Source organism: Pristiophorus japonicus, chromosome 15 (genome assembly GCF_044704955.1).
Source record: "Pristiophorus japonicus isolate sPriJap1 chromosome 15, sPriJap1.hap1, whole genome shotgun sequence".
NCBI classification, from domain to species: domain Eukaryota; kingdom Metazoa; phylum Chordata; class Chondrichthyes; family Pristiophoridae; genus Pristiophorus; species Pristiophorus japonicus.
Window position 1 is genome coordinate 33,486,865 of NC_091991.1, and position 26,185 is coordinate 33,513,049.

At 44.6% G+C, this 26,185-nt stretch overlaps 1 protein-coding gene across 1 annotated transcript in view; it reads right to left on the reverse strand.

Annotated features, from left to right (window-relative positions):
- grip1 (glutamate receptor interacting protein 1) overlaps positions 1-26,185 on the reverse strand; it is a 528,142-nt gene that overhangs the window by 12,097 nt on the left and 489,860 nt on the right. Inside the window, exons 17-19 of the mRNA XM_070900296.1 lie at positions 18,746-18,890; positions 17,642-17,781; positions 17,038-17,223 (exon numbers count right to left, since the gene is read on the reverse strand). Coding sequence (XP_070756397.1) covers positions 17,038-17,223; positions 17,642-17,781; positions 18,746-18,890 — 471 coding nt within the window. The remainder of the gene's footprint in view (positions 1-17,037; positions 17,224-17,641; positions 17,782-18,745; positions 18,891-26,185) is intronic.

Here is a 26,185-nt window from a genome sequence, read left to right on the forward strand (position 1 = left end):
ATGGCAGGAGAGCTCGGACACGTGTTATGCTCTTCCTGTACCATGTGGGAAATCAGGGATGCCTCTGGTTTCCCTGACGACTACGTGTGCGGGAAGTGTATCTGCCTCCAGCTCCTGATGAACCGCGTTGCAGAATTGGAGCTGAGGGTGGATTCACTCTGGAGCATGCACGATGCTGAGAATGATGTGAACAGCACATTTAATGAGTTGGTCTTACCGCAGGTAAAGGGTCCACAGCCAGATAGGGAATGGAAGATCAACAGGAAGAGCAGTGCAAGGAAGGTAGTGCAGGGGTCCCCTGCGGTCATCTCCCTGCAAAACACATACACCGCCTTGGGTACTTGGGGGTGGGTGGGGGGATGACTCATCAGGGGAGAGCAGCAGCAGCCAGGTTCATGGAACCGTGGCTGGCTCTGCTGCACAGGAGGGCAGGAAAAAGAGTGGGAGAGCTACAGTGATGGGGATTCGATTGTAAGGGGAATAGATAGGCGTTTCTGCGGCCGCAACCGAGACTCCAGGATGGTATGTTGCCTCCCTGGTGCAAGGGTCCAGGATGTCTCGGAGCAGGTGCCGGACATTCTGAAAAGGGAGGGTGAACAGCCAGTTGTCGTGGTGCATATAGGTACCAACGATATAGGTAAAAAATGGGATGAGGTCCTACGAGTCGAATTTAGGGAGCTTGGAGCTAAATTTAAAAAGTAGGACATCAAAAGTAGTAATCTCAGGATTGCTACCAGTGCCACGTGCTAGTTAGAATAGAAATAGCAGGATAGCTCAGATGAATACGTGGCTTGAGCAGTGGTGCAGAAGGGAGGGATACAAATTCCTGGGACATTGGAACCGGTTCTGGGGGAGGTGGGACCAGTACAAACCGGACGGTCTGCACCTGGGCAGGACCGGAACCAACGTCCTAGGGGGAGTGTTTGCTAGTGCTGTTTGGGAGGAGTTAAACTAATATGGCAGGGGGATGGGAACCTATACAGGGAGACAGAGGGGAATAAAATGGAGACGGAAACAAAAGATAGAAAGGAGAATAGTAAAGGTGGAGGGCAGAGAAACCCAAGGCAAAAACCAAAAAGGGCCACGTTACAGCAGAATTCTAAAGGGTCAAAGTGTGTTAAAAAGACAAGCCTGAAGGCTCTGTCTCAATGCGAGGCGTATTCGGAATAAGGTGGACGAACTAACTGCGCAGATAGCAATTAACGGGTATCATGTGATTGGCATCATGGAGACATGGCTCCAGGGTGACCAAGGTTGGGAACTCAACATCCAGGGGTATTCAGCATTTAGGAAGGATAGACAGAAAGGAAAAGGAGGTAGGGTGATGTTGCTGGTTAAACAGGAAATTAATGCAATTGTAAGGAAGGATATTAGCTTGGATGATGTGGAATCGGTATGGGTGGAGCTACGGAATACCAAAGGACAGAAAATGCTAGTGGGAGTTGTGTACAGGCTACCAAATAGTATTAGTGAGGTTGGGGACAGCATCAAACAAGAAATAAGGGATGTGTGCAATAAAGGTACAGCAGTAATCATGGGCGACTTTAATATACATATTGATTGGGTTAACCTAACTGGTAGCAATGCGGTGGAGGAGGATTTCCTGGAGTGTATTAAGGATGGTTTTCTAGACCAATATGTCGAGGAACCAACCAGAGAGCTGACCATCCTAGACTGGGTGATGTGTAATGAGAAGGGACTAATTAGCAATCTTGTTGTGCGAGGCCCCTTGGGGAAGAGTGACCATAATATGGTAGAATTCTTTATTAAGATAGAGTGACAAAGGTAATTCAGAAACTAGGGTCCTGAACTTAAGGAAAGGTAACTTCGATGGTATGAGGCACGAACTGGCTAGATTAGACTGGCAAATGATACTTAAAGGGTTGACGGTGGATAGGCAATGGCAAACATTTAAAGATCACATGGATGAACTTCAGCAATTGTACATCGCTGTCTGGAGTAAAAATAAAACGGGGAAGGTGGCTCAACTGTGGATAACACGGGAAATTAAGGATAGTGTTAAATCCAAGGAAGAGGCATACAAATTAGCTAGAAAAAGTAGCAAGCTGGAGGACTGGGAGAAATTTAGAATACAGAAGAGGAGGACAAAGGGTTTAATTAAGAAAGGGAAAATAGAGTACGAGAGGAAGCTTGCTGGAAACATAAAAAAATGACTGCAAAAGCTTCTATAGATATGTGAAGAGAAGATTAGTAAAGACAAATGTTGGTCCCTTGCAGTCGGATTCGGGTGAATTTATGATGGGGAACAAAGAAATGGCAGACCAATTGAACAAGTACTTTGGTTCTGTCTTCACAAAGGAAGGCACAAATAACCTTCCCGCTGTACTAGGGGTCCGAAGGTCGAGTGAGAAGGAGGAACAGAAGGATATCCTTATTAGGTGGGAATTGACGGGATTGAAGGCCGATAAATCCCCAGGCCCTGAAAGTCTACATCCCAGAGTACTTAAGGAAGTGGCCCGAGAAATAGTGGATGCATTGGTGATAATTTTCCAACAGTCTATCGACTCTGGATCAGTTCCTATGGACTGGAGGGTTGCTAATGTAACACCACTTTTTAAAAAAGGGAGAGAGAAAACGGGGAATTATAGACCAGTTAGCCTGACATCAGTAGTGGGGAAAATGTTGAAATCAATCATTAAGGATGAAATAGCAGCACATTTGGAAAGCAGTGATAGGTCCAAGTCAGCATGGATTTATGAAGGGGAAATCATGCTTGACAAATCTTCTGGAATTTTTTGAGGATGTAACTAGTAGAGTAGACAGGGGAGAACCGTCATGTATTTGGACTTTCAAAAGGCTTTTGACAAAGTCCCACACAAGAGATTGGTGTGCAAAATCAAAGCACATGGCATTGGGGGTAATGTACTGATGTGGATAGAGAACTGGTTGGCAGACAGGAAGCGGAGAGTAGGGATTAACGGGTCCTTTTCAGAATGGCAGGCAGTGACTAGTGGAGTGCCGCAGGGCTCAGTGCTGGGACCCCAGCTCTTTACAATATATATTAATGATTTGGATGATGAGTGTAATATCTCTTAAGTTTGCAGATGACACTAAACTGGGTGGCGGTGTGAGCTGTGAGGAGGACGCTAATAGGCTGCAGGATGATTTGGACAAGTTAGGCGAGTGGGCAAATACATGGCAGATGCAGTATAATGTGGATAAATGTGAGGTTATCCACTTTGGGGGCAAAAACACGAAGGCAGAATATTATCTGAATGGCTGCTGATTAGGAAAAGGGGAGGTGCAGCGAGACCTGGGTGTCATGATTCATCAGTCATTGAAGGTTGGCTTGCAGGTACGGCAGGTGGTGAAGAAGGCAAATGATATGTTAGCCTTCATAGCAAGGGGATTTGAGTATAGGAGCAGGGAAGTCTTACTGCAGTTGTATAGGGCCTTGGTGAGGCCCCACCTGGAATATTGTGTTCAGTTTTGGTCGTCGAATCTGAGGAAGGATGTTCTTGCTATCGAGGGACTGCAGCGGAGGTTCACCAGACTGATTCCTGGGATGGCAGGACTGACATATGAGGAGAGACTGGATCGACTGGGCCTGTATTCACTGGAGTTTAGAAGGATGAGAGGGGATCTCATAGAAACATCTAAAATTCTGACTGGACTGGACAGGTTAGATGCAGGAAGAATGTTCCCGATGTTGGGGAAGTTCAGAACCAGAGGACACAGTCTTAGTATAAGGGGTAAGCCATTTAGGACTGAGATGAGGAGAAACTTCTTCACTCAGAGAGTTGTTAACCTATGGAATTCCCTACTGCAGAGAGTTGTTGGTGCCAGTTCATTGGATATATTCAAGAGGGAGTTAGATATGGCCCTTGCAGCTAAAGGGATCAAGGGGTATGGAGTGAAAGCAGGAACGGGGTACTGAAGGAATGATCAGCCATGATCTTATTGAATGGTGGTGCAGGCTCGAAGGGCCGGATGGCCTACTCCTGCACCTATTTTCTATGTTTCTATTGTGGAGCTTTCTAACTCTCACAGGATCAACTTAATTTATGTCCCCGCTGCCCTTGACACATTGATGTGAGTTCTCATGCTCTGGCATTCAGCTCAGTAATGTAATTAGTGACAATTTGGAGTGCGACTACCACAAATAAGAAACAAGTGCATTAATTTCATCTATCATTTTTTTCTCTTTCAATAACTAAATACATTTAAATTATGGAGCTACTTAATTAGTTTAAACTCAATTGGAAAGTAAAGGCCATGATTCTTAAGGGAACTTGCCTCCATATACGTAACCATTATTTAGCCAGCCAACCATGGTGACGACTATTTCTCTGTAAATCTATTAGTACTGAATTTGTTTTCCCTATTGCTTTTGATTTTTTAAGTAATTGAGCTGGAAGTTCACTAGTTTCTAATGTACTGATGCACTTGTGGTCTTTGAATATACTCATTTTCAAAAAGAACTAGGAGTGAGCTAACAAGAAGTCACTTATTATAATTGAATATCTGACAATGTCATTCAAAGATCCCTCATAAGGTGTAGGAATTTGTCAATGTTTAATTAGCCCTGGAGAATCATTTTTTTGTCATGCACACTCATGGGACCGCTGCTCCTGTCCTGTTAAGAGGTCTACGACCCATGCAATAGTCTCTGCAAACATCTTCTGTTCGACCTCCAGAATTTAATTTTCAGTGGGTTTGAGGAGAGAAATAAGTAGTGTTTACCTCTTTTGAGTGTTTTAGTAATTATGCTTTTATCTGGCCTATCAGTTTCTCTTCGAGTTGATTTATCTTGTGTAAGCTTGGCAGGGTGGTGTAGGAGAAATGCCTCAAGAGTTGTCTTAAATGTGTCCTCAAAATGGAATCAGTAGTCAGAATAAATGCTAGAAAAGTAAAGGAATTATGCTAATTAAATTGGGAAGGCTTCAACAAACAAAACATTCCTCACCAGTTATAGAAGACAAGCTATCAAGACCACAAGCCTGGAGACAGCTCGCTAAGGGGGACACAAGTATGTCCTGCCATATCTGGATGTTAGGAAAAACCTGAGAAGCTAGGAAATAAATGAGTGAGCTGCTGCTGCTTTATTGATTTGGAGGTCATCAGGGCAGTGTGAAGTGATTGATAGCACAAGGGCTGAACTCTGAACGAGTCATTCAGTTTGGTGAATAGAAGTGAGGAATTTTCTTTGAAAATGAATGATATACAATATGTTTTTGACACTCAATCATCCAATCTCAATCATAGTTTAGTTCTATTACTTTTAGTAGGAGTTTTTTAACTAGATGTAGAAGGGTGCTCCTGCAAAATCAGGAAGCTCTTCTCCAACAATGAAAGGTTACAGAAGTCCAGGTATGCGGAAAATGCTGGTCTCCACACCCACCTCTCATACCCCCGTCTCCCTCTCCCCACTCTTTGTCTCCCCAAGTCCATCTATCCCCGAGTCCCCATTCCCCATACTCCATCTTTCCACCCGAGCCACCATTCCCTGTCACCATCTTTCCCCAAACCCCTCTTTCTCTTCCCTCCGCCCCCCACCCCACCCCACCGAATCCTCATTCCTAGTCTCCACCTCTCCCCCGGTCCCTGTCACCATCTTTCCCCAACACCCTCCCTCATCCCCGAGTCCGCATTCCTCGTCTACTTCTCTCCTCCCCAATCCACTCTCAAACCATCCCTGATTTCAGACCTCCCCCCCCCCCCACCCCCCCCCGCCCACGATTGCTGAGTAAGACTCCGCTGATGCCCAACTCTCCAGCCCCCTCCCGTCTGCGCTCCGAGTGGTAGCAGCTCTCTGTGACAATGGTCAGGTGATGTCATCAATGCTTCTCTAACAACAGCCGGTGACATCACACGGGGAGGGGGAAGTCTGGGGAAGGGTGCACTGCGGCAGGAAATTTAAAGCGCTGATCTCCCGAGCTCCTGAAGGCAACGCTCGGGGGAGGAATCCCTGATTCCGGGAAATTCCCAGTCATTCTGTGAAGGTTGGAAATTCTAACTGGGGGAAAAAAGCTGAGCCTGACCCTGCCCTTAGCCCCATGGATACATTTCATAAGAGGCCACGGTTAGCAATCAGGAATAGGAATCCAGATCGATTCTTCCTTTTCCTACACTTGGAATACAGACCACATTTACATAAGAACATAAGAAATAGGAGCATTTGGTTCCTCGAGCCTGCTCCGCCATTCAATAAGATTATGGCTGATATTAGAGGGAGCAGCGTGCAGTGGCCCGGCCCAGAAATCAGCGCGGTCCCGGCCTGCAGGACCATCAGCAGCAGCAGCGTACTGCGGTGGCATACCACTGCAGGAGGGCGATGGCTGCAAAGTCAGGTCGCTGATTGCAGTGCGGGCAGGCACAGCAAGAGGGGCGAAGGAGCGGCAAGAGTCCGTAGAAGGAAGTGACCAGGGCCCAGGAGAGATGAGAGTCTGGGGCACAGAAGAGGCGAGGGCCCAGGGGCAGCACAGGCCAGCCCACACTGCTATATATGTGCGCACTAGATCCGTGCAGCAGAGCTGGTCTCCAGTCGTCTTGGTTAATCCTTGCCACTGGACCAAGACCTAGCTCTGACAAGCCCGTGTGGTGGCTGGTGTGCATCTTCCATCCTCCATCCTCCAAGATGTAGTTCGGGATCTGGAATATTAGGTCCTTCATTGAAACACCTGTGAATTCATTCCTTTTTAGCGTGAAAGCAAGTCATCCTCACTTCGAGGGACTGCCTATGATGATGGCTGATCTGATCATGGACTCCGCTCCATTTCCCTGCCGGCTCTCCATAACCCTTTACTCCTTTATCGCTTAAAAATCTGTTTCTCCGCCTTAAATATATTCAATGACTCAGCCTCCACAGCTCTCTGGGGCAGAGAATTCCATAGATTTACAACCCTCAAAGAAATTTCTCCTAATCTCAGTTTTAAATGGGCGGTCCCTTATTCTAAGACTAAGTCGTTTCGTTTCCCCTAGGAGTGGAAATATCCTCTCTGCATCCACCTTGTCTAGCCCCCTCATTATCTTATATGTTTCAATAAGATCACCTCTCATTCTTCTGAACTCCAATGTTTATAGGCCCAACCTACTCAACCTAACTTCATAAGTCAACCCCCTCATCTCCAGAATCAACCTAGTGAACATTCTCTGAACAGCCTCCAATGCAAGTATATCATTCCCTAAATACAGAGACCAAAACTGTACGCAGTACTCCAGGTGTGGCCTTACCAATACCCTGTACAGTTGTAGCAGGTCTTCTCTGCTTTTATACTCTATCCCCCCTTGCAATAAAGGCCAACATTCCATTTGCCTTCCTGATCACTTGCTGTACCTGCATACTAACTTTGTGTTTCATGCACAAGGACCCCCAGATCTCTCTCTATTGCAGCACTTTGCAATTTTTATCCATTTAAATTATAATTTGCATTTCTATTATTTCTGTCAAAGTGGATAACCTCACATTTTCTCACATTATATCCCTTCTGCTAAATTTTTGCCCACTCACTTAGCCTGTCTATATCCCTTTGCAGATTGTGTGTCCTCCTCACAATTTGCTTTCCCACCCATCTTTGTATCATCAGCAAACTTGGCTACATTACACTCGGTCCCTTCATCCAAATCATTAATATAGATTGTAAATAGTTGAGGACCCAGCACCGATCCCTGCGGCACCCCACGAGTCACTGTTTGCCAACCAGAAAATGATCCATTTATCCTGACACTGTTTTCTGTTAGCATGGATAGAGGACTGGCTACCTAATATATTATCCCCAACCCTGTGAACTTTTATGTTGTGCCTCTTTTATGTGGCACCTTATTGAATGCCTTCTGGAAATCCAAATACACCACATCCACTGGTTCCCCCTTATCCACCCTGCTCGTTACATCCTCAAAGAACTCCAGCAAATTTGTCAAACATGATTTCCCTTTCATAAAATTATGCTGACTCTGCTTGATTGAATCATGCTTTTCCAAATGACCCGACACTGCTTCCTTAATAATGGACTCCAGCATTTTCCCAACGACAGAAGTTAGGCTAACTGGTCTATAGTTTCCTGCTTTTTGTCTTGTCTCCTTTTTTAAATAGGGGTTTTAAATTTGCGGTTTTCCAATCCACTGGGACCGCCCCAGAATCCAGGGAATTTTGGTAGATTACAATCAATGCATCCACTATCTCTGCAGCCACTTCTTTTAAGACCCTAGGATGCAAGCCATCAGGTCCAGGGGATTTATCTGCCTTTAGTCCCATTATTTTACTGAGTAGTACTTCATTAGTGATTGTATTAAGTTCTTCCCTCCCTATAGCCTCTTGATTATCCACTATTGGGATGTTTTTAGTGTCTTCTACCATGAAGACTGATACAATATATCTGTTCAACATCTCTGCTATTTCCCTGTTCTCCATTATTAATTCCTCAGTCTCATCCTCTAGGAGACCAACATTTACTTTAGCCACTCTTCCTTTTCATGTACCTGTAGAAACTCTTGCTGTCTGTTTTTATATTTAATAGTCCCGCTCACTACCCTTGTCGAGATCTGCTAATGCACGTCAGCGCAGGGACTCTCCTTGGCTGGCTTGGTCCTGCAGCAAATTTCCCCAATAAGCCATCTTGCTGCCGTGGCAAAAGTAAATGGCTGTTGTTTATTCCCCACTTTACAGAGAAACCATCAATAACATTGAGAAGTTGAGATGAAGAAGGAACTTTCTGCATTATAAAATTATCCAACACCATTAATGCTCTACTGCTTTGGGAATAGGAGTAATTCTGTTTATGTTTGTCTTTTACATGATGCCTCTGTTGATAACTCATTGATTACTCTGGGAAACTAAAGTCCCAGTTTAATATCGTGGGTTTGGAAACAATAAATTAGCACTTGTTGAGTGATTAGCAACTCTCTCCACCCATTTCTGTGATGGTATATTTTACATCTCAACAGCGGTAATTTCATCTATTCCCAATCACCAGTGTAAGTGCCACAAATGTACAGAAGGGTTACGGATACTGGATAACCTATTCCCAACTGCCAGGCATATCACAAACGACCCACTGCATTGCAAGCAAGGGTCAAGCACTAATTAAATGCACATTCAAATCCTCTAATAGAAAATCATGCTTTCATTTTCAATTTGAGTGTCTGATGTTATAAAGTACCTTATACCAAGTGGATGGTTGTGATGTTGTTGTGTTTGTATCTTCACACTCTTTCCTTGGAGAATAGTGTGCAGTAGTGATTTGCAAGCTGATTAACAGATTGTAACAGTCTTGACAGGCCGCAGCATGATGCTCTTTTCAGAGCCGTATCCATCTTTATACCAACCGATAGGGTTGTTAGTCCTGTTGGACAGGAGGGCTTTATGGGTTCCGACAGCCCATAGGATGAGATGGACCAATGGATGCTAGTATCCTGTGGGTTGTCAACCCAGAATTCAGAGGCACAGCTCGCCAGGAGTGGGGTTTGAACCTTCAACCTGCTGACTCTGACAGGAATGCTAGCACTAAGCCAAAGGCTCCAGGTGTGTGATATTAGAGGGTACAAAATAATACATTCTTATAAATATTTTCACAGTTCTGCAGTGATTTGTAAGACAGGATATTTATGTGGCTGGTCCAGTTAAGTTTCTGGTCAATGGCGAACCCTAGGATGTTGACGGTGGGGGATTCAGCGATGGTAATGCGGTTGACTGTCAAAGGGCTGTGGTTAGACTCTCGCTTGTTGGAGATAGTCATTGCCTGTCACTTAAATGGCAAGTAACATTCACGCCATACATCAGCCCAAGCTTGAATGTTGTTCAGGTCTTGCTGCATGTGGGCATGGACTGCTTCATTATCTGAGGAGTTGCGAATGACATTGGATACTGTAGTCATCAGTGAACATCCCCACTTCTGACCTTATGATGGAGGGAAGGTCATTGATGAAGCAGCTAAAGGTGGTTAGGCCTAGGACACTGCCCTGAGGAACTCCTGCAGCGATGTCTTGGGGCTGTGATAATTCACCTCCAACAACCACAACCATCTTCCTGATGTGTTGAGAAGGAGAGTAGGGAGACTCACATTGGAATGGGATGGGCTTAATGCTCTGTTCCTAAAAATTCCTATGGTTGGATAGAGTGGTGTGAGGCATGTGTGCCATTCCTCAAAAGGAAGATGATGTACAAAAAAAGAAAATTCAGGGTAAAACATGAAAGGAAAAAGCAAAAGAAAATTCTCGAAGTGCAAAAATAAACTTTTAAAAAGTGTTATTTTTGAGAAAACACATAGTGGACATACATTACTCAAACTCCATTGCATCAGTAAAAGCAACAGACTGAACTACCTTCCTCTGCCTGTCATTTATACTGGATATACCAATCCTTTCAAGGGCACGGTTAATTATGATCTTAAACAAAAACATTTTAAATAAAACAGGAAAGGTAACAATCACCCTCCTCAAGACTTCAAGCTCCAGTTAGAGATTATTTTATACACTTTGTAGTCAACAAATTGAGGGATATACCTGCCTTGAATTGGAACAGTTCTCCACCATCCACTACACTTAAACTGCCCGATGTTTGTTATTGCAAAAGCCAAATGTAAAGAAACCGCACCCCCCCGCCCCCCAAAAATAGGCCTTGACTCCAAACTCAAAAGGGTATCTTCTACTCCACAAGTTTGAACCCCACTCCCCACTCCATTTCCCATTGTATCCATCCATAAAATGTCATAACAATCTCTCGATACTCCTGTGAAGCACCTGGGGACGTTTCACTTTGTTAAAGGCGCCACAGCCATTTTTGTTGTTGAGTTGAAATTATGCACAATTTGTGCTGTTATACTATTAAGACCTGCACTGAGACCACCCAAATGTACTTCATATAGAACCCCCATGTAAAAGAGAAAATACCTTCATTCCAACTAAATGGACTTGTTTTAAATGTAGGTCTCCGAGGTGAAAGGACAACGTAATAACATTAAAATGCACTTATGACAATTCTTCTTATGTTTAGAAATATCGTGAAAAATATATGTAGCTCATAAACACACATTCGCACATGGTAATTATATTATGCTAACAAATACAAATCAGTCCTCGTTTAAATGGTTATGTAATATCACACAACACAATAGAGCCCTGACAAGTCACCGTTTAAGTATCTGTATAATTAAACCTTCGGATTCTAGCTTTGGCAGATTAAAACTGATAATTACCCTTGAAAGATAAATTCCAAAATTAAGACATGCAATAAAATCTGGAAACACCAACTTGGCCTACTACAGTTCAGATATGACGTATACAAACATGTTCCCTCTGCTCTCTGCACTGGTGAGCAGGATGTAGAGTGAACTTTCACATGCCTTCGTCACGCACAGACCAGTAAGTGAAGATCTGTGGTGGAGCAGCACCTAAAGATGTATGCCAACCTCTTTTAGGATTACAGTTTGCAAAGAGAGTTCTGTTAATTTTTTGAAATACTTGGTTCTTTCCAAAAATGGTTTTACTGATTTAACCTGTCGTTTTCCAATTATAAACACGTACTTAATCACAGATAATTTCATCCAATTCGTTGACTTGAATTCAGAAAAATAATAAAACATGAAAACCAGAAGATCCATATATAATTCGGTATAACTAGTGAATCTCCCATGCCCTTGCTCTGGGTAGTCTGGAGTTTTGGGGTAAGGTTCAGGTGGCATGTCTCTTCAAGACCACTGCTCTAAATAGACTACCAATAAAGCTCTGAGATCCAGAATAAGGCAGCTGTAATTCTGAGTCAGGCTCTGCACTGCTGATTGTCTTTATTTCCTATTATTTTGTATTTGTGTGACACTTCTGTGCACTGGATACAAGATACGATACAAATGATGTTTGCGTTCACAAAACCTATTTTGGCAAATTTCGAGAAGTGCAAAAACTATAGGGCAGTAATAGTAGAGGATTTCAACTATCCTAATATTAACTGGGAGAAAATTAGTGTGAAGGGTATAAAATGTGCGGAATTCCTAAAATGCATTCAAGAGAACTTTATTAGCCAGTACGTAGCAAGCCCAACACGGGAGGGAGCGGTTCTGGATTTAGTTTTAGGGAATGAAGCTAGGCAGGTGGAAGGGGTATTGGTAGGAAAGCATTTAGGTGCTAGTGACCATAATTCAGTCAGATTTAAGGTAGTTATGGAAAAGGACAAGGATAAACCAGAAATAAAAGTTCTAAATTGGGGAAAAGCTAACTTTGCTAAGCTGAGAGGTGATTTGACCATAGTGGACTGGAAACAGCTACTTGAAGGTAAATCAGTGTCAGAGCAGTGGGAGGCATTCAAGGAGGAAATCCGGAGGGTTCAGGCCAAATATGTGCCCTTAAAGAAAAAGGGAGGGACAAACAAATCTAGTGCCTTTGGATGTCAAGGGACATACAGGGTAGGGTAAAGAAAAAAAGGGGAGGCTTATGACAGATACCGAGGGCTAAATACTGCAAAATCTCTAGAGGGGTATAGAAAGTCCAGGGCTGAAATTAAAAAGATTAGGAAAGCAAAGAGAGAGCATGAAAAATGCTTGGCAAGTAAAATCAAGAAAACCCAAAGATGTTTTATAAATATCTTAAGAGCAAGAGGATAACTAAAGGGTAGGGCCTATTAGAGACCATGAGGGTAATTTGTGTGTGGAGGCGGAAGATGTGGGTATGGTTCTTAATGAATACTTTGCGTCTGTTTTCACAACAGAGAGGGGCGATGCAGACAACGCTATCGAGAAGTGTGCAATATTAGATGAAATAAACAGTGAGAGAGGAGGTATTAAGGGGTTTAGCAGCTTTGAAAGTGGATAAATCCCCAGGCCCGGATGAAATATATCCCAGGCTGCTAAGTGAAGCAAAAGAGGAAATAACAGAGGCTCTGATCATCATTGTCCAATCCTCTCTGGCTTCAGATGTGGTGCCAGAGGACTGGAGGACTGCTAATGTTGTACCTTTGTTTAAGAAGGGAGAAAGGGATAGACCGAGTAATTACAGGCCAGACAGCCTAACCTCAGTGGTGGGAAAATTACTGGAAAAAATCCCAAAGGACAGGATAAATCTTCACTTAGAAAGACCCGAATTAATCAAGGACTGTCTGCATGGATTTGTTAAGGGAAGGTCGTGCCTGACTAACTTGATTGAATTTTTCGAGGAGGTAACCAGGCGGGTTGATGAAGGCAAAGCATATGATGTAGTGTATATGGATTTTAGCAAGGCTTTTGATAAGGTCCCACATGGCAGACGAGTCACAAAAGTAAAAGCCCATGGCATCCAGGGCAAAGTGGCAAGTTGGATCCAAAATTGGCTCGGAGGCAAGAAGCAAAGGGTAATGGTTGATGGGTGTTTTTGCGACTGGAGAGATGTTTCCAGTGGGGTTCCGCAGGGCTCAGTACTAGGTCCCTTGCTTTTTATGATAGACATCAATGATCTAGACTTGAATATAGGGGGTATGATTAAGAAGTTTGCAGATGATACTGTACAAAACACTGGTTAGGCCACAGCTGGAGTACTGCGTGCAGTTCTGGTCACCACATTACAAGAAGGTTGTGATTGCACTGGAGAGGGTACAGAGGAGATTTACGAGGATGCTGCCTGCAATGGAGAATCAAAGCTATGAGGTCAGATTAGATGGGCTGGATTTGTTTTCATTGGAACAGAGGAGGCTGAGGGGAGACCTCAATTGAGGTATATAAAATTATGAGGGGCCTAGATATAGTGGATAGAACGCCTATTTCCCTTAGCAGAAGGGTCAACAACCAGGAGGCATAAATTTAAAATAATTGGTAGAAGGTTTAGAGGGGAAATGTCTTCATGTAGAGGGTTGTAGGGGTCTAGAACTCATTGCCTGAAAGGGTGGTAGACACAGGAACCCTCACCACATTTAAAAAGTACTTGGATGTGCACCTAAAGTGCTGTAACCTGAGTTGGAAAGTGGGATTAGGCTGGATCATCATAGGCAGTCCCTCGGAATCGAGGAAGACTTGCTTCCACTCTTAGAATGAGTCCTTAGGTGGCTGAACAGTCCAATACGAGAGCCACAGTCCTCATCACAGGTAGGACAGATCGTCGTTGAGGGTAAGGGTGGGTGGGACAGGTTTGCCACACGTTCCTTCCACTGCCTGCGCTTGTTTTCTGCATGCACTTCAGCGCCCTCCCGGATGCACCACCTCCACTCAGGGTGATCTTTGGCCAGGGACTCCCAGGTGTCGGTGGGGATGCTGCACTTTATCAGGGAAGCTTTGAGGGTGTCCTTGTGACGTTTTCTCTGTCCACCTTTGGATCGTTTGCCATGAAGGAGTTCCGAGTAGAGCGCTTGCTTTGGGAGTCTCGTGTCTGGCATGCGGACAATGTGGCCTGCCCAGCAGAGCTGATCAAGTGTGGTCAGTGCTTCAATGCTGGGGATGTTGGCCTGGTCGAGGACTCTAATGTTGGTGCGTCTGTCCGCCCAGGAGATTTGTAGGATCATGTGGAGGAATTGTTGATGGTATTTCTCCAGCGACTTCAAGTGTCTACTGTACATGGTCCATGTGTCTCTGAGCCATACAAACCTGTAGACCATGAGCTTGGTGGTAGATTTCAGGGCCTGGTCTTCGAACACTCTTTTCCTTAGGCGGCCGAAGGCTGTGCTGGCGCACTGGAGGCGGTGTTGAATCTCATCAATGTCTGCTTTTGTTGATAAGAGGCTTCCAAGGTATGGGAAATGGTCCACGTTGTCCAGGGCCGCACCGTGGATCTTGATGACTGGGGGGCAGTGCTGTGCGGCGAGGACAGGCTGGTGGAGGACATTTGTTTGTTGTTGGCCGGCATGGACATGATGGGCCGAAATGGCCTCCTTCTGTCCTGTAAACTTCTGATTCTATTCATGAGAAAAATAATTCTGAATTGTCAGCAATTTTCCTGAACAGAGATGAGCGATATTTAATGACTACGGTGCATTATCTCCTCCTTGTCCTCCTCATCTGCATTTGATACTGTGTACTGACTCCATCATCAGCTACCCTGGTCACCTCTGGGACTGCTACCATTTCCAATGTGGCCAGCACATCTCTAGCATTGGCTTCTTCCAATAGAAACATAGAAAATAGGTGCAGGAGTAGACCATTCAGCCCTTCGAGCCTGCACCACTATTCAATAAGATCATGGCTGATCATTCCCTCAGTACCCCTTTCCTGCTTTCTCTCCATACCCCTTGATCCCTTTAGCCGTAAGGGCCATATCTAATTCCCTCTTGAATATATCCAATATAGAAACATTCTGCATAGTCATCTCGGGAGTACCAAAAGGTTCCATATTTGGGTCCCATCCTTTCTTTCATTTACATTCTGCCCCTAAATAACACTGTCAATAAGCATTGGGTCAGCTGCCACATGTGTGCTGACAATAGCCAGTTCAACCGCTCTGCCACCATTCTGGTTTCCATGACTACTACTACTCCGCTATCAGATTATCCAACATCAAGTCATGGATGATATAACACTTTCTCCAACTTAATACTGATGACTAAAACTACCCTATTCATCTCCAACCAAAAGCTTCATATCCTTGCCCCTGACTCCTTCCAACCCAGCTGCTCACTCACAGTGAGCCTCACCATTCTTCTGACCCATATCAGAAGCCATAAAAGGAGCGGCGAGCGGCAGCCACGGGCAACGTGGTGGCATACCACTGCAAGGCACAGTGCGAGTGTGGGCAAGGCACAGTGCGAGTGTGGGCAGGTACAGTGCGAGCGTGGGCAGGTACAGTGCGAGTGTGGGCAGGTACAGTGCGAGCGTGGGCAGGTACAGTGCGAGCGTGGGCAGGTACAGTGCGAGCGTGGGCAGGTACAGTGCGAGCGTGGGCAAGGCACAGTGCGAGTGTGGGCAGGTACAGTGCGAGTGTGGGCAGGTACAGTGCGAGCGTGGGCAGGTACAGTGCGAGTGTGGGCAGGTACAGTGCGAGCGTGGGCAGGTACAGTGCGAGCGTGGGCAGGCACAGTGCGAGTGTGGGCAGGCACAGTGCGAGTGTGGGCAGGCACAGTGCGAGCGTGGGCAGGCACAGTGCGAGCGTGGGCAGGCACAGTGCGAGCGTGGGCAGGTACAGTGCGAGCGTGGGCAGGTACAGTGCGAGCGTGGGCAGGTACAGTGCGAGCGTGGGCAGGTACAGCGCGAGCGTGGGCAGGTACAGCGCGAGCGGTGAGTGATTGTAGAAGGACGGGTTTGGGGCCCAGGAGAGGCATGAGTTCGGGGCCCAGGAGAGGCATGAGGTCGGGGCCCAGGAGAGGCATGAGGTCGGGGCCCAGGAGAGGCATGAGGTCGGGGCCCAGTGGCAGCGCGGGCCAGCCCACACTGTGATATGTGTGCACACTAGGTCCGTGCAGCAGAGCAGGTCTCCAATCGTCTTGGGTGATCCTTGCCACTGGACCAAGACCTAGCTCTGTCAAGTTCATATGGTGGCTGGTATGCAACGGCCACCACACGTTTAAAAAAAATCCACGCACAGGCATCTTCCATTCTTCAAGATGTAGTTTGGGATCTGAAATATTAGGTCCTTCATTGAAACGCCTGTGAACTCATCCCTTTTTGGCGTGGAAGCAAGTCATCCTCATTTCGAGGGACTGCCTATGATGATCCTATTCACCACCTTCGCAAAATCATCCACCTTTACACTTACTTCACCCCTCCTGCCACAAAAACCTTTCTCCACTGCCCTCCTTGCCAGCCGACATACAAACATACCACAACGATAGACATAAAAATGACCAACTGATCCATTGAGCCTGTCCCAACAAGTCATGTTGCAATTAAGCACCATGACTCCCAATTCTCCCACCCACTAGCAGCTGGAGCGAGGCAAAACAAAAAGATTTTTAAAACTCTAGGCCAATTAAGAGGAGAAAATTCTATTCCAACCTCAGAAGTCAATTGAAATATGAAAAAACTATTGCTTTGTTCATTTAAGAATATTCTTCCATGGTTATATTTTCTGACACGCTCAATTTTAAGCACACAGGATCATTATTCTTAAAAAGATGCCCATGTTAAAAGTTGTTAATGAAATTCAGTGTTGCAAGAAGTAATGTGGAAGATGTAGTTTAAATCTAACTGTTACCTTGACTTCCATAGCCTGTATCTATGCCTGATCCATCCCAGGATTCCACTGCGCTATCCACACTGGGGATAGTAGCAGAGTACATCTCACAAAGCTTGACTGGCTTTTGTACAGTGGGAATTTCATCTTCCGCATCGCTCAATTCACTCAGCCGGCCAGAAACGGATGATTTTTTCGGACTGGACACTGTGCAAAAACAAAATCATCAAAATATTATCTACGTTTTAAAAAAATCAAGACTGAATTCCGCACCTTGTCAAAGTATTAATATCTGGTGTGGTGAGTTTGTAGACTGGCTTTACATCGCAAGGATCTGAATTTAACTCCAGCCCCAAGTTATGGAATTGAAGCTTCCCCTCTTTGCTTGCAATTACACTTGGCTATGGACTCATGGAACAAAACTGTCCATAGTTTGGGACTATTTGGGAACCTCCTACAAAACAGGCATCAAAATCTGCAGAAAATTTTAACATAAGCCAGGTAACTATTCATGTAACCTTGGGTTTTAATAAAAGCAGTATATTTTCATATTTCCTAAATTAAATAGCAGTTTTGACATCGTCATTAAAGAAGCAAACATGAATGCAGCAAGTTAAATGCTTACAATTGAGTTGTTTTTTAATCTTCAGTGTGACAGTCTCCCCTGCCATCTGTAAAAGATGAATGGCCTCACTTAAAGGTTTACCCTTCAGGCTGCTGCTGTTTATAGCCAAGATTCTGTCTCCAATATGAATGGCACCAGTCCTTTAACACAAGATGAAGAATTTCAGATTTAAGTTTAAAAAAAAAACACAGCACAGAGCTGCTTGAACAGATGGCAGGGACATTGTTTTCAGCTTTATATAATTTGGTTTGTGCATGCACTGTTTTTATATTCACACACTGAGGCTGATTTATCACTGCTTTATTGAGCATAAAATTAACAATGCCGGAATGACAATTGAATTCTATGACAATCAAATTCTATGACAAGAAATAACTTGCATGTGAGTTACATTCCCCATAATAAATACAAAGCATTATTTCAGGCTAAAGAGGTTATTTTGGGAGGAATACTAAAGGGTCTTTAATATCTCAGGGGGACTTGCGTGTAAACAATTTTCTCAGCAAGTGAGAAATGCTCAACATTAACTCTTTCAATGCTTTATTTTCGTGTCATTTTCAAAATATACAAACATCTAATACATTTTTTTTAAATCTCACATGACGTTATTTACTACATTTTGTGAAACATTTTTTTAAATGTCTGCAATATATACAAACCTACAAAGTCAAGGTATAAGTAGGACAGACAGCATTCACATATCCATACACTTTACATATCTGGTTGAGTTATGATATATATAAGGTGACAGGTCATGTGTATATATAGATTTTACATATCCAAATGATTCATGCAGAGTTACAAGGCACTCCCAAGTTCATGGAGATCTGTATACAGATCGTTACTCAGTTACATAGCTCCTCTACTCACATCACACGCTAATGCACCCAGCTCAGAGAACTGTTTGCTGACTTGCTTCATGGCCTCTTCCAATGTCAATCAGTAACTAACTGCGAGAAGGTGAGCAAGAGCAGCCATTCCCATTCCCTCACATTTTCTTCTTCCTCTTGGGAAGTGCCCAACCTCTAAGCAGTGCCCCCCAGGCTTGGCTGAGATTGGGAGAGTTGTGCATTATTTGGAGGACGCCTAGATGCTTCAGCTTACCTTTCAGCCAAACCTCCTTTTGTTAGACTCGAGATGACTATTGGATCAAAAGGCTCTTCAGTGCCAGAGATAGTAATTCCTAATGGACCACCGTAACGTTTTAGCTCTACAGTGTAAATGATTGCCCCAGAGCTCTCTTGTTCATCTAGAATTTAAAAAAATGGTAGAAATTCTTTTGTACAAAAGCAGCAGCTGAACTATTGAAAGGAAATAACTTATCAGCATGCAGTCCAAACCAGAAATCAATGAAAATCTCATTTACGCTGTTAATCTAGCTGGCATGTACTAGTTCTCTACCATTAAACTGGGAACCGTTACACATCATAAATAAAAGGCATAGCACCAAGTTCCTTGTTTCTCAATGTGCAATACACATCAACTACACAAAGTCCAACTGGGAAACAAGCAAAAGACTGCTTCCTGTGTGAGTGAGACATGCAAAATTACAAGCAGGCTCTGCATGATTTTAGAATGCTTCCTCTCCCTCATTCCCCCACCCACCGAAAGACAACACAGAAATACAGTCTACTTCTGATCACTCAAAGTTATTTTGTAGACAAAAAATGACTTGTCGAATTATATGAATTAAGCAATACAAATAACACAGAAAAATGGAAATTTAATGCTAATAAAACTGATGTGAGCAACTTTGAATTAAGACTGCACTGGAAAGAAATACACGATGATATGGTGAACCCTTCATACTCCCATTCAGAAGGAAGGACTGGCAACTATCATCGAGTCAGGCAGGTTTGGTTAAGATTTATTCAGATTAAATTAAGTCACATTGAACCTGTTTTTTTCAGCCTTACTTCATGCTAACTTGAAGCAAGAATAGACTCGACTCCATAATATGTAACTTCTATCAACCTCCACTCCCCCCTTTCTTTCCCCTGGCATTTCACCTGTAACCCAACTGGAGTTGATGTGATTCTGTGTCCAACCGTCAGGAGACATACTTGTAATAAGCCAAGTTGCACAATGATCATGATTATCTACCGAACTTTCCCGTCCGCTCACTTCCAACTTGTTCCCCTTCAGATGACAATGAAATCAGCTGTCAAGCAATGCTGCTACTGCCCTAACAGTCAAACACCCTGAGGATTCAGAGATGAAACAATACAAATGTATATATGCACTGTACTTGTAACTCCATTGCACTACAGTGGAAAATTACATTTAAAAAAATCTATACAGTATGGCATTACCACGGGACAAATTAAATGATCAAGGTATAAAGAAAATAAATTTGTTCCCCTCCCCTTGACCCTTGATCGCCTCCAAACCCCACGGGTACCCGGCTTCAACCTCCGGCTGCCAAAGTCCTGCCTGCCTGCTGGCCAAATAGTCGATCTGGCCGGGTATCGGGCAAGACTCCAGGAATTTTTACATTAATGAAGATTGCCCGCTTGGAGGTTCGCGCACACAGTTCCCGGCCTATCTTAAAATCAGGGCCAAGATCTCTCCTCCCCTCCGATCCACCAAAAATAAAACTGCTTTACAAAGTGAATGAACAAAAACTATTTAGATACCAGAGTGCCAAAATCTTAAAAGCCCCGACAGGTAGCATTTATTATTACGATAAAATGTGTGAACATCACCTCAGCTCATTATAATGTATTCCCGGCCCACTCTAAAGGATTTATCATACTTATCCATTATTTTTGCATTACTGAATAACATACCTCTGAAATGATTGTGACACATAATTATGCAGCACTGACAACAAATTATAGGCTGCTTCTTCAAAGACACTTTGATGAATAAGTGTGGAAATGTGTTCTTGTGCCGACTCAGTGAATATGACTCAGAAGGAATCTGCTCTGGTGCACTTTTGTATAATTAAGATGTCAAAAAACAATATAGCAAATCCTCTAGATTATGTTCTGCTAAATGAGATTTACAATTAACTTCTATGCTGTTGCCTTTAAAACAAACAACTTATTTAATGCAGAAAACGTCCTCAAGTGAATGCAATATTTTTGCTTAACCATTAAGTATTACATTTCTGCAACAAAACAACAAATTTAGCAAGAACACATTCAAATTTACTCAAAATAATGTGAGGTCAGATTTTTTTTGAAACATTCTGCTTAACGTCATTAGGCACAACAAGCCTGTCTTCTTTAGGAGACCAACCCCACCTATTCACTGTATGCCCCAATCCCTGCTCTCTCCAGAAAAGGATCTAATTGCCTCTTAAACCAATTATCCACCTCAAATGCCTTTCTGGTAAGTTATCGTACAACTAATCCTCTGGGTGAAAAGGATTTGATTGACTTCCCTTCTGACTCCTAATTTTCTCATTTTTAATTTACATCTCCAGCTATTTGAATCCTTCACCACAGTGAACTATTTGCCTGGGTCAATTTTATGTAAAATCCTCACGATCTTGAAAACATAGAAACATAGAAAATAGGTGCAGGAGTAGGCCATTCGGCCCTTCGAGCCTGCACCACCATTCAATAAGATCATGGCTGATCATTCCCTCAGTAGCCCTTTCCTGCTTTCTCTCCATACCCCTTGATCACCTTAGCCGCAAGGGCCATATCCAACTCCCTCTTGAATATATCCAATGAACTGGCATCAACAACTCTCTGCGGCAGGGAATTCCACAGGTTAACAACTCTCCAAGCGAAGAAGTTTCTCCTCATCTCAGTCCGAAATGGCCTACACCTTATCCTGTTCCCTGGTTCTGGACTTCCCCAACATCGGGAACATTCAACCCGCATCTAACCTGTCCCGTCCCATCAGAATCTTACATGTTTCTATGAGATCCCTTCTCATCCTTCTAAACTCCAATGCATAAAGGCCCAGTTGATCCAGTCTCTCCTCATATGTCAGTCCTGGCATCCCAGGAATCAGTGTGGTGAACTTTCGCTGCACTCCCTCAATAGCAAGAACGTCCTTCCTCAGATTAGGAGACCAAAACTGAACACAATATTCCAGGTGAGGCCTCACCAAGGCCCTGTAAAACTGCAGTAAGACCTCCCTGTTCCTATACTCAAATCCCCTAGCTATGAAGGCCAACATACCATTTGCCTTCTTCACCGCCTGCTGTACCTGTATGCCAACTTTCAAAGACTGATGAACCATGGATACCCAGGTCTCGTTGCACCTCACCTTTTCCTAATCTGCCGCCATTCAGATAATATTCTGTCTTCGCGTTTTTGCCCCCAAAGTGGATAACCTCACACTTATCCACATTATACTGCATCTGCCATGCATTTGCCCACTCACCTAACCTGTCCAAGTCACCCTGCAGCCTCCTAGCGTCCTCCTCACAGCTCACACCACCATGCAGTTTAGTGTCATCTGCAAACTTGGAGATATTACACTCAATTCATTCATCCAAAACATTGATGTATATGGTAAAGAGCTGGGGTCCCAGCACTGAGCCCTGCAGCACTCCACTAGTCACTGCCTGCCATTCTGAAAAGGACCCGTTTATCCCGACTCTCTGTGTCCTGTCTGCCAACCAGTTCTCTATCCACGTCAGTTCATTACCCCCAATACCATGTGCTTTAATTTTGCACACCAATCTTTTGTGTGGGACCTTGTCAAAAGCCTTTTGAAAGTCCAAATACAACACATCCACTGGTTCTCCCTTGTCCACTCTACTAGTTACATCCTCAAAAAATTCCAGAAGATTTGTCGAGCATGATTTCCCCTTCATAAATCCATGCTGACTTGGACCGATCCTGTCACTGCTTTCCAAATGTGCTGCTATTTCATCCATAATAATTGATTCCAACATTTTCCCCACTACTGATGTCAGGCTAACCAGTCTATAATTACCCGCTTTCTCTCTCCCTCCCTTTTTAGAAAGTGGTGTTACATTAGCTACCCTCCAGTCCGAAGGAACTGATCCAGAGTTGATAGACTGTTGGAAAATGATCACCAATGCATCCACTATTTCTAGGGCCACTTCCTTAAGTACTCTGGGATGCAGACTATCAGGACCCGGGAATTTATCTACCTTCAATCCCATCAATTTCTCGAACACAATTTCCTGTCTAATAAGGATATCCTTCAGTTACTTATTCTCACTAGACCCTCGGTCCCCTGGTAATTCCAGAAGGCTATTTGTGTCTTCCTTCATGAAGACAGAACCAAAGTATTTGTTCAATTGATCTGCCATTTCTTTGCTCCCCATTATAAATTCACCTGAATCCAACTGCAAAGGACCTAAGTTTGTCTTCACTAATCTTTTTCTCTTCACATAGAAGCTTTTGCAGTCAGTTTGTATGTTCCCGGCAAGCTTCTTCCTGTACTCTATTTTTCCCCTCTTAATTAAACCCTTTGTCCTCATCTGCTGAATTATAAATTTCTCCCAGTCCTCAGGTTTGTTGCTTTGTCTGGCCAATTTATATGCCTCTTCCTTGGATTTAACATGATCCTTAATTTCCCTTGTTTGCCACGGTTGAGCCACCTTCCCCGTTTTATTTTTACTCCAGACAGGGATGTACAATTGCTGAAGTTCATCCATGTGATTTTTAAATGTTTGCCATTGCCTATCCACCGTCAACCCTTTAAGTATAATTTGCCAGTCTACTCTAGACAATTCACGCCTCAAATCATCGAAGTTACCTTTCCGTAAGTTCAGGACCCTAATTTCTGAATTAACTGTGTCACTCTCCATCTTAATAAAGAATTCTACCATGTTATGGTCATTCTTCCCCAAGGGGCCTCGCACAACAAGATTGCTAAGTAGTCCTTTCTCATTACACATCACCTAGTCGAAGATGGCTAGCTCCCTGGTTGGTTCCTCGACATATTGGTCTCGAAAGCCATCCCTAATACACTCCAGGAAATCCTCTTCCACCGCATTGCTACCAGTTTGGTTAGCCCAATCGATATGTAGATTAAAGTCACCCATCATAACTGCTGTAACTTTATTGCATGCATCCCTAATTTCTTGTTTGATGCTGTCCCCAACCTTACTACTACTATTTGGTGGTCAGTACACAACTCCTACTAGCGTTTTCTGCCCCTTGGTATTCCGTAGCTCCACCCATACCAATTCCATATCATCCAAGCTAATGTCCTTTCTTACTGTTGCATTAATTTCCTCTTTAACCAGCAATGCCACCGCGCCTCCTTTTCCTTTCTGTCTATCCTTCCTAAATGTTGAATACCCCTGGATGTTGAGTTCCCAGCCTTGGCCACCCTGGAGCCATGTCTCCGTAATGCCAATTACATTATACCCGTTAACTGCTATCTGCGCAGTTAATTCGTCCACCTAATTCCGAATACTCCTCGCATTGAGGCACAGCCTTCAGGCTTGTTTTTCTAACACACTTTGCCCCTTTAGAATTTTGGTGTAAGTGGCCTTTTTGCTTTTTGCCTTGGGTTTCTCTGCCCTCCGCTTTTACTTTTCTTCTTTCTATCTTTTGCTTCTGCCCCCATTCTACTTCCCTCTGTCTCCCTGCATAGGTTCCCATCCCCCTGCCATAGTAGTTTAACTCCTCCTCAACAGCACTAGCAAACACTCCCCCTAGGACATTGGTTCCGGTCCTGCCCAGGTGCAGAGCGTCCGGTTTGTACTGGTCCCACCTCCCCCAGAACCGGTTCCAATGTCCCAGGAATTTGAATCCCTCCCTTCTGCACCACTCCTCGAGCCACGTATTCATTTGAGCTATCCTGCTATTTCTACTCTGAGTAGCATGTGGCACTGGTAGCAATCCTGAGATTACTACTTTTGAGGTCCTACTTTTTAATTTAGCTCCTAGCTCCCTAAATTCGTCTTGGAGGACCTCATCCCATTTTTTACCTATATCGTTGGTACCTCATATGCATGTCGACAACTGGCTGTTCTCCTTCCCTTTTCAGAATGTCCTGCACCCGCTCCGAGACATCCTTGACCCTTGCACCAGGGAGGCAACATACCATCCTGGAGTCTCGGTTGCGGCCGCAGAAATGTCTATCTATTCCCCTTACAATCGAATCCTCTATCACTATCGCTCTCCCACTCTTTTTCCTGCCCTCCTGTGCAGCAGAGCCACCCACGGTGCCATGAACTTGGCTGCTGCTGCCCTCCCCTGATGAGTCATTCACCATAACAATACGTAAAGCGGTGTATCTGTTTTGCAGGGGGATGACCGTAGGGGACCCCTGCACTACCTTCCTTGCACGGCTCTTCCTGTTGGTCATCCATTCCCTATCTGGCTGCGTACCCTTTACCTGCAGTAAGACCAATCACTAAATGTGCTAATCACGTCATTCTTAGCATCGTGCATGCTCTGCTCCACCTGCAGCTCCAGTCCGCAATGCGGTCCGTCAGGAACTTCAGACGGATACACTTACCGCACATGTAGTCGTCGGGGAGACCGGAAGCGTCCCTGACTTCCCACATAATACAGGAGGAGCATAATACGTGTCCGAGCTCTCTTGCAATGACTTAACCCCTAGATAAACAAATTGGCAACAACAATGCTAAATGTTATTTACTGATAAAGAAAAGAAAAAGAAAAAGAAACTTACCAATCACAAGCCAATCACTTACCCACTTGGCTGTGATGTCACCTTTCGATTTCTTTCTACTTCTTTTTGCCTTGCCCCTGCAGCTGCACCAGCTGGCCTCTCCGACGAGCGCTGGGCCTTTATAGGCCGCTCCGATGTCCCCGGACTCCCACTGCTCGCACTCCCGCCTCTCCGACGTACGCTGGGCCTTTATAGGCCGCTCCGCTGTCCCCAGACTCCCACTGCTCACACTCCCGCCTCGCCGACGACGCTGGGCCTTTATAGGCCGCTCCGCTGTCCCCAGACTCCCACTGTTCGCACTCCCGCCTCTCTGATGAATGCTGGGCCTTTATAGGCCGCTCTGCTGCCCCCGAACTCCCGCTGCTCGCACTCCTGCCTCTCCGACGTACGCTGGGCCTTTATAGGCCGTTCCGCTGTCCCCAGATTCCCGCTGTTCGCACTCCCGCCTCTCCGACGAACGCTGGGCCTTTATAGGCCGCTCCACTATACAGGCCCAGTCGATCCAGTCTCTCCTCATATGTCAGTCCCGCCATCCCAGGAATCAGTCTAGTGAACCTTCACTGCACTCCCTCAATAGCAAGAAATTCCTTCCTCAGATTAGGAGACCAAAAATGAACACAATATTCCAGGTGAGGCCTCACCAAGGCTCTGTACAACTGCAGTAAGACCTCCCTGCTCCTATACTCAAATCCCCTAGCGATGAAGGCCAACATGCCATTTGCCTTCTTCACCGCCTGCTGTACCTGCATGCCAACTTTCAATAACTGATGTACCATGACACCCACGTCTCGTTGCACCACCCTTTTTCTAATCTGATAATTCATTCAAATAATATTCTGCCTTCATGTTTTTGCCACCGAAGTGGATAATCTCACATTTATCCACATTATACTGCATCTGCCATGCATTTGCCCACTCACCTAACCTGTCCAAGTCATCCTGCAGCCTCTTAGCATT